Here is a 9440-nt window from a genome sequence, read left to right on the forward strand (position 1 = left end):
GCAGTCAATCATCATCCTCAATTATTTGATTTATATCGTCTACCAAAAATTAGGAATATGCTTTGAGATAAATATTTATTAATAATTATTATTTAAGTCGATCAAGCAAGTACAACTAGTCATTGGATCAAGTAATTGCAATTGTGACGTCATCCAAATTTTATTTTCTGGTTGGTATTTGACCTAGCATTGCATCTAAATCAAGATTAATTGTAGTCTAATTCATTTTGAGCACTTAATACATTTTTTTAAATTTTTCAGTTATCATTAAGATCCTTAAATGTACATATTCTATATTAAAAAAGGAGAAAAAATGCATTAAATCAGTAGAAAAGGTCTGAATTATAAGATAAATAGTCTTCCAATGACGTCATATCCGTTTTTGTCCTTTCTTTTTTTATAGCGCGGAGAGATAATAAATAATCATAAGTTAGAAAAAAAGGGAGTTGCTGCTCTTTTGGTGGACGCCATAGCTATTCATTAGAATCTGAAAGTTGAAGCATCTGGAATTTTTTCTTCCACCATGTCTCGATATTATCAGAGGCCCGAAAATGCTATTAGCAAAGCGGAGGAGTTCATTAAAGTCGGTAAATATCTTGTCGTATTTTGATGGATACAAATAAAATGAGTTCCCTTATCCTCATGGAGATGAGGAACTCTGTATCTTGTGATATCATACTAATCGTTCTCCGGTTCTCCTTTAGGGAAAGACACCCGTGCTTTGGATACCCTCTATGATGTCATCAAGTCCAAGAAACGGAACCATAACACCTTCCCGGAGAAGCTCCTTGAACAGATCATGTTCAAGTATTTGGATCTATGTGTGGAGTTGAAAAAGTCTCATGTGGCCAAGGAGGGTCTTTACCAATACCGGAATATGTGCCAATCCACCAATGTGGCCTCTTTAGCCTCAGTGGTTCAATTCTATCTTACAAGTACGGAGAAGAAAACCGAAGCTGCCCGTCAAGCGTCCAAAGACTCAGTGGCCGATGTCGATGATCTCGAAAACATAGCTACTCCAGAAATGATAATGCTCAGTGCTGTTAGCGGTGAAGACGCTCAAGATCGATCTGATCGAACCATTCTTATGCCCTGGGTCAAGTTTCTATGGGAGTCTTACTGCCAATGCCTTGAATTACTCCGAACCAATGTTAGAGTTGAACGCCTGTATCATGACATTGCACAACAAGCTTTTCGCTTCTGTCTTAAATATCAGAGGAAGACTGAGTTTAGAAAGCTATGTGAAAAACTTCGTACTCATTTGGAACTCACTATTAAGCAAACAACATCTCCTATGAGTATAAATCTGCATAATCCTGATACTCAACAACTCAATTTAGAAACTCGTCTTATTCAACTCGATGCTGCTATTCAGTTGGAATTGTGGCAAGAGGCGTATAAAGCCATCGAGGATATTCATGGTTTGATGGTATTATCCAAGAAAATTTATCAACCTAAGACCATGTCTAATTACTATCAAAAAGTAGCTCTTGTATATTGGAAATCAGGATGTCATCTTTTCCATGCTGCTGCTGTCTTTAAACATTTCCAATTGAATCGAGATATGAAGAAAAATATTTCTTCCGAGGAGTTGTCTAAGATGGCTTCTAGAGTTCTTGTATCTATTCTTGCAATTCCCCAACCTTCTCAACACCCAGAATTTGATAAATTTATTGAAATGGATCGTACACCTCAAGAAAAAATGGCTCGTCTTGCTCTTCAACTAGGACTTCAACAGCCTCCTACAAGGACGTCGTTGATTAAGGATGTGTACAGATTTGGCATATTGCAATTCGCAACACCAGAAATTCAAAATTTGTATCAAGTACTTGAGGTAGATTTTAATCCTTTGAAAATTTGTAATCGAGTACAAGAAGTTCTTGATTACATTGATAGTGCTGAGGATATGAGTAGCTTGAGACAATATATACCATCTCTTAAACAAGTAACGCTTGTTCGTCTCTTGAGACAAGTTTCTCAATCTTATCAATCTATTTGCTTCAATCGGCTTCTCGAATTAGCTCCATTTACTGATGCGTTCTCTTTGGAGAGAATGATTGTTGACTGTGTCCGGCACAATGATATGCAAATAAGAATTGATCATCGAACAAGGACCATTCATTTTGGAACCGATTTAGTGGAATCCCACAGTCATGATGTCGCTGATGGACCTCAAATCCAAGATATGCCGTCAGAGCAGATTCGTAATCAACTAATGGTAATGATGGAAGTTCTAGAGAAGAGTGTTAGAACTATTCATCCAGACAAATTCAAATTGGAGAATAATGCACTTCGTCTAAAGATTGTGGAATCTTATCACCAATCAAAACAGAGAGAACATGAACGTATTTTGCAAAGAAGAAAAACTATTGAGGATCGTAAAGAGTATCTTGAAAAAAGAGCTCAGGACATTGCTGCTGAAGAAGATGCTAAAAGGGAACTAATTCTACGAGAGCAACAAGAACTTGAAGAGAAACGTCTTGAGAGTGAACGAATTGAAAGAGAGCAAAGAAAACGTGAGGAAGAGATCCGCCAAATTCAACAAAGACACATCAAAGAAAAAGTTGAACAAATTGCTCAGACTGAAATTGGAAAGAAAGTTCTTGATAAATTGGATGAAAATGAAATTGCTGAACTAGATGCTGATCAAATTATGAAACGTCAAGTGATAGAGCTTGAGAAGGAAAAAAGAGAACTTATTTCTCGTCTCAAGTCTCAAGAAAAAAAAATAGATCACTTTGAAAGAGCTAAACGTCAGGAAGAGATTCCGTTGCTTCTTGAGTATTTCAAGGAAGATCAAGAGCAGGATAAAGTAACAAATTTTTAATATTTCTTATATCAGTCATTTTAATTTTTTGATATAATAGATATTCTGGGGCAAGAAGGAGGAAGATCGTATTGCTCAGGCTAAGAGTGAGAGAGAAGTCGCTCTGGCCACTCAAAAGCGTCTGTCTCGTATCAAAGATGACAAAAATATATATTTGTCTCAACTATTAAAAGAGCGTAAATCTGAATTTGAAAAGAAATTAAAAGAATTCAATGTGTTAATGGAAAAGGAAAAAGTCAGAAGACTGGCTGAGAGGAAGGAGCTTCGTAAGTCTGAAAGACGTGAGAAGTGGATTAAGGAAAAGAAAGAGGAAGAGCAGCGTCTTCGTGATGAACAGCTTAAAAGAGAACGAGAAGAAAAACAAAGATTGGAAGAAGAAAGAGCTCTTGAGGAAGAAAAAGCTTGGCAAAAGAAGAATGCCGAACTGGAAGTTATTGAAGCTAAAAGACGAGCAAGAGAAAAGGAAATAAAAGAAGAACAAGAGAGAGAGGGTTCCATGGGTCACTTCCCTGTGAGTATAATACATTCAAACTCAATTTTTAAATACCCTACCTGTATAATCAATCACATGCGTTTGCATTAATCTTACATTTCTCAAATTTATCCTGTTATAAGCTTTTTCACTTATTTATATTTTTTATTTATTAGGATCGACGCGAGGATATATATAGAAGTGCTGCATCTCCTTCAAGAGAAAATCGATCTTTGGTTAGTAAAAATTGGAGAGATGATATTGGAAGTAAGAAAAGTGATATCAAGAGAAGTGGTGATGGATTTAGAAGAGATGATAGGGACAGTAGATTTAGAAGAGATGAGCGGGACAGTGGATTTAGAAGAGATGAGCGGGACAGTGGATTTAGAAGAGATGAGCGGGACAGTGGATTTAGAAGAGATGAGCGGGACAGTGGATTTAGAAGAGATGAGCGGGACAGTGGATTTAGAAGAGATGATCGGGACGGTGGATCGAGAAGAAACGAGCGTGATAGTGGATTTAAAAGAAACGATCGTGACAGTGTATTTAGAAAAGAAGATCGTGATGGAGGTGTAAGGAGAGATGAGCAGAGACGTCCGTATAATAAAAGTGGCACTGGAATGGACGATATGAACTGGCGCAGTAAAGTTTCTGATGATAAAAAGGATAAACCTATTAGGTCTGAAGGTGGCGATCGTTATAAGGCTCCTATCAAAAAAGTTATTAACAATGATAATAGCCGTACCTCTGGAGATAACTCGAGAGAAGGGAATGATAGCAAAGATGATGGTTGGACGAAAGTTAAACGTTAAATCTATGTGAATATTTGTTAGAATGGAAGTATATATTATTCATTCTCTTAAGAAATACCTTCGTCAATCTCGTAATGATTATGTTATATACTTGTATTTAAGCAAACAATACTCTCATGTAGGTGGTAAAATGTAAACTCATTTTTTTCACAAATATAATACTACTAACATCAAAAATCCTTTTCTTCTATTTATTTTGTACAACTGATCATGAAATAATCAAATACGATGCTTACTGATAAAATTTATGTAATGTAATGGCTTTAAAATACGGTTATCTATAAGAGAGAGAAAAATCAACTCAATAGTTCACCACCGTCTAATTCGTCAGATACATAATTTTTATGACATTTTGTTTTCATGTACTCTTCGGTATAACAATTTTTATGTATTTGTATCAGGTTTAAAATTGTATATATGAGGACAGATTCAGATTGATAGTAAAGTAAAACTGAATTAAGCAGTAAAACTAGAATATTAAAATTAGTTAGCATGTCACATGAATTAGTTTCCCCAACTTTTTTTACTCGACAGACCACTGTCGATTTTTTGTTTTCCTATTGAATTTTCTTTAAATTAATAATTTAAATGTTTTCGACAGCTTACACAGTAATTCTTCCTTGGTTAGGGTTCTTTTTAAATTGGACAATTGTAATCAACCAAAAAATAATTAAAAAAAGTAAACTCGCCAATTATTAATATTAGAACGAAACCAATCAAAAAATAGCAAGACGAATGGTTTTATATCGATCATGGATTGGTTAGCCTTTGGTATTTTATGTTAGCGACCTAAGTTATATATTGCTCGGTCAGAAAAACTCCGATCTTGAGGAAAAAAGCTTTGAATTATGCAGACAGCTAAGCTTCCTTCTTTTCATCAATTGTTCGAGTCAGAAAAAATACACTTAAAATATCACAGTTGGAACAATATGAAAACAAAATAAATCAAATTAAAGCAAGACAATGTGAGAGAAATAAATTCATATATCCTAGCTAGAAGGGAAGAAAATAAAAAGACAGCTAGGACCGTTGAATGTTAAAAAAGATCGGACCCAATAAAATAATTCTAGTTATAAGTTTCTAGATGTCATATTTATTTTCTTAGTTCTTATTAAAGCTTAAAATCAAGAAACCATTAGGCTGAGACGAAAAATACCGCCACCAATGCTTTGTGAAGTATTGGTATTGTTTTTTAACCTACTTGGAGTCTTTGCCGTAGCTTTTATCAACCCAAGGGCCTGTAGTTTATTTTAAAGTATTAAGAAAAGGGATAAATTATTTGTGAAGTGGAGTTGGTTGTTTAAACCTGCTTGGTGTCTCTGCAGTTGCCTCTATAATCCCATGTACCCGTGGTTTATTTTGAGAGGACCTAAATGATTTATGAAGTGGAAAAGGAGATTGAACCACATTTTCCATAGATACCCTCAAAGGAAAATGTGGAGGCAGATTTCTTATTAAGTAAGTGTAAGTACATGGGAATTTGAACTATGGCTACGGATTTTCAAAATATTAACAAAAATATAGTTCCTCCTGGAAACAGATGACTTCCCCATGAAGCTATGCCATCAGGTTCTGAGGTACTTTTCAGGGGTACTGAGCATGGGAATGGACGCATTTACGTTGAGATGGGAGTCAAGAAGTTACTTCTTCCTCCCTGAACCATTAATTCAGAAGGTGATAACGAGACTGCGGGGTGAACGTCCAGTACCGGCAATTGTGATAGTACCACTATGGAAGGGATCACATTGGTTCCCAAAAATCAGGAAGTTAGCCATAGAATCCAGAGAACTGGGGAATGGGAGATAACTACTATGAGATCTGGAGAAATTGCACTCACCCAAGGTAAATCTAGGAACCCTAATAGCATGGAGACTGAGATTTCATTTAAAAGAAAAGGTAATAGACAAGTATGCGATTAAAACCATAATTTCTGATATAAGACATTCCTTCCCAAAAGCATACAAATCTTGTTTTATAATTTTCAGGAATATTACAGATAAATAAATTTAGACCCTTTCAATGCCACCTCAGAGATGGTTTTGAATGATTTGGCTTTCTTAATGTAAGAGAAACAAATGGCATTAAGTGGGATTGTGAGCATTAATCGACCATTATTATATACCAAGTCAGGGGTAGTTGTATTAAGGATGAGATGAATGCTCAAAGATTCTCTCAAAGATGAGAAAGTACTATTTAATCTGAAAACACCACTACCGAGGTACAAAGCAACTTGGGATGTACGATTATTAATAGAATTTGTAAGGAAGATGAGGGCCCCTGAGAATCTGTCAAAGAACGATTTAGCTTTAGTAGCTTTGTTGTTTTCTATTTGTAGAGTTAGTTAAATGAAAATCATGGGGGGGGGAGACGTCAAGATAAATAGGGATAATTTAATTTTTTTATACCATTGGTGATTAAAAAAGAACTCAATTTTGACACAATCCCTAGATTCAATGAGGTAAAATTAGACCCCCTTAGTCATATCTTACTTTGGGGGGGGATGTAAACAGGAAAGGAAAGAGGGGACTTGGTCTTTCAGTCGGTGTCTGAAGGTGCTGATGTCTAGAAGGGGAGTTAATACAAATAAGTTTAAGCCTCCCAGTTACAGAGTAGTGATTGTTGCGTTTAGGCCAATGACGACTTGTGCTTTCCCAAAATCTTAAAATGTTCCTCTTCTGCCTTATTAATAGGAAGACGCTATAAAGCGAAGAGGACGGGATAAAATATGATACAAGTGCTATATGGTTGAAAAAAATTATTTATGTTTGTCAAAATTTATATTAGTGCTTTTTTCTGAATTTTTGTTATATTATGCAAAATAATATATTTTATTTTATTACTGTTTAAGTGAAAAAGGAATCTTTTTCACTTAAACAGTTTTAATTTCAGTTTAGTTTTTTTCTTTTTTAATTTTGAGTTCGATTAAATAACTTTGTAGAAAACAATTGTATATCTACAAAGCGAAGTGAAATTGAAGAAATTAAATACAGTTACCTGTATTAACTTACTATTTCATGTGTGGAATAAATGTACAATTGGATCTAGCCCCATCCCTTTGATCCAACTTTAAGAGATTAGGTCAAGGGGAGGAGGAAACAGATATAGTGGGGATGTCAAGGAGTATGCTTTAGTGATTTTTTTATGGTTTGGTGATGTTTTCTGAGCGAATGGGATGTGGACATAACAATTGTTTATCTACCTCGCCCGAGAAATAGGAAATTAATACAAGTAAGCTTATTGAATTTATTCAATATTTTATTCAACATCAATTTTGGCTACATTTTGTAAATTTTAGAATATGATACTTATATGGGACATTGAAATTTCAGTATTAATATGTCTAGGAATCTAAGCTTTTGCTGCAAGACCATTTACTTAAGCACAAAGTTGATGAACGAGAGAGACTTCATAGGATCCTGTGCTGGTGTTATAATATGGGAAAGAGAAAATAATCGTTAATCAGATATTGGAAGTATCCATGGAATTGACAACATCTCACTACGCCGGTTACATACTCTTCCTATCGTCCATTTTGATGAAAACATGATTGATCATTCGTTTGCTCGATGTGGAACATTCAGCAAATATTAAATATTGTAAATCTATTGGAATTTATAGAATATGTGTGTAGTAGTTAAGTTCTACATCATGCATACTATGAATTCATCTTTAGTCGAGTTCCAATCTCTGAGTTGGAGAGGGGATTCATTCTGGTTGATAACTTGGAGGAAGAACCTTTTCAAACATAATGCATCCAGGTTTCTAAGGGAAAACTCCAATGTCAAATCAATTCTACTCCAGACATATGAGAATGAGCTGATTACAATTAATTTTCAATATAGTCATTGACTAAAGGATATTCACTTATGTAGATAACATGTGAACGAATAGGCAAACGCATACCCCCCATATCCACCAAACCAAAGAGATTCTTTTCTTCCATATCGTAGCTGAACCTTTTGCCAGATTGTAATTAATGATGTCCCTTATTCAAAATCTTTTATTTATCAATGAACATAGACAAACTTTTTTATGTTGGTTTGAACTTGAACATTGTATGTTATTACTAAGAACGTGTTACCCGTAGGATAAACAAGCTTTTCTGGTTTACTAACAGAAACCTCTGTAAAATGAACTCGGTATCTTCTTCTATTACTTATTTACTTAAATGATAGGTTGAGCTATTTTTACTAAAAGGAGAAACTAAAACTGTCCATACGACATATGTTCATGGGAGGTATTTTTACAGGCGCGCACCCATGAATTAATTGGCCTTTAAGTACATTATATTATAATATATATTTAAGATGACCCATTTGTAAGGAGACTATATTAATACATATAATATACCGGGTGTCCGGAAAGTCCTGACTGATTTCTAACTTCCAACTTCATTAAGATCTACAAGGACTAAAAGTAGAGATACAGAGAAATGTTTTTGATAAAAAAACTTCGCTTGGTTATAATCTATAATATTTTTTTAACAATTTGGCCTTTAGCTTCCATAACAGCCACAACACGGGGACGGAAGGAGGAGCAGGTGTTCTTGATGTAGGTGGGGTCCATCTTTGCCCAGGCCTTGGTGATACTGGCCTTGAGAGCTTTGGTACTGCTGTGGCGTTTTTTGTAAGCCTGCTTCTCAATGTGCGCCCAGATGCTGAAATCCAAGGGGTTCAGGTCGGGAGAGGAGGGGGGCCAGAAGTCCTTAGGCCAGAATTCCACATTCTCCTTCAACCACTTCTGGGTGCTCTTGGCTGTGTATGCAGATGGCCCATCCTGCTGGAAACACACCCTCTTGCCAGGATACTCCTTCCTGATCCATGGGGCCACCTTGGTATTGAGCACCTTGATGTAGTCCTCCGAGGTGAGCCGGTAACCCTCTCGGAAAAAGACTGGAGGCATGGCTTTACTATCTGAGCCAACAACTCCAAGCATCATGATGCTGGCTGGGTGCTTGGTCATGGACACATATTTCTCAGATCCCACATAACCATTAAGGCTAATGTAGCGATCATTTTTGCGGTTGAAGACTGGATCCACTATAAAAGTTTTCTCATCAGAAAAAATGAGAATTCTGTCCCCATTGCTTCTCATGTTGTTCAAAATCTTTTTGCATCGGATGTATCTGGCCTCCATATTGGCCATGGACAACATGGGAGGGTGGTGCGGACCAAGGACTTGCCCCCAATGTCCTTGACAATGTTGGCAGCAGTAGTCTTACCCATGTCCAGTGCCGTATGTCAGGAAGATTTTTCGGTCCGCTTTACAAGGGTGAACGGTTGATTTTCAGTGGTGAACGTGGGATATTTAAACAGGGCAAATGCTACAG

General features: G+C 36.1%; 1 protein-coding gene and 1 long non-coding RNA gene across 3 annotated transcripts; both read left to right on the plus strand.

The window, feature by feature from the left end:
- Positions 1 to 169: 169 nt before the first annotated feature.
- Positions 170 to 4288, plus strand: eIF3a (eukaryotic translation initiation factor 3 subunit a). 2 transcript variants are annotated; one of them, XM_071887177.1, is made up of 5 exons: positions 170 to 335; positions 404 to 587; positions 705 to 2812; positions 2868 to 3338; positions 3476 to 4288. In XM_071887177.1, the coding sequence occupies exons 2-5, from the start codon at positions 524 to 526 to the stop codon at positions 4109 to 4111; spliced, it is 3279 nt and encodes a 1092-aa protein (XP_071743278.1). In that variant the 5' UTR covers positions 170 to 335; positions 404 to 523; the 3' UTR covers positions 4112 to 4288. The 2 variants fall into 2 exon arrangements, with proteins under 2 accessions (XP_071743278.1, XP_040564646.1); XM_040708712.2 differs by lacking the exon at positions 170 to 335 and having other exon boundaries at positions 356 to 587.
- A 2365-nt stretch (positions 4289 to 6653) lies between these two features.
- On the plus strand, positions 6654 to 8031 carry LOC139904950 (uncharacterized). The gene is made up of 2 exons (XR_011779300.1): positions 6654 to 7339; positions 7407 to 8031. It is a non-coding gene; the product is annotated as an uncharacterized lncRNA (long non-coding RNA).
- Positions 8032 to 9440: the final 1409 nt, after the last annotated feature.

This window comes from Lepeophtheirus salmonis, chromosome 3 (genome assembly GCF_016086655.4).
Source record: "Lepeophtheirus salmonis chromosome 3, UVic_Lsal_1.4, whole genome shotgun sequence".
NCBI lineage: Eukaryota > Metazoa > Arthropoda > Copepoda > Siphonostomatoida > Caligidae > Lepeophtheirus > Lepeophtheirus salmonis.

Bases quoted from the DNA above. Each gene is read 5' to 3' on its own strand.
- eIF3a (XM_071887177.1), top strand. From the start codon at position 524: ATGTCTCGATATTATCAGAGGCCCGAAAATGCTATTAGCAAAGCGGAG. The intron at 588-704 runs GTAAATATCTTG...GTTCTCCTTTAG, and splicing joins GGAGGAGTTCATTAAAGTCG to GGAAAGACACCCGTGCTTTG. The intron at 2,813-2,867 runs GTAACAAATTTT...TTGATATAATAG, and splicing joins AAGATCAAGAGCAGGATAAA to ATATTCTGGGGCAAGAAGGA.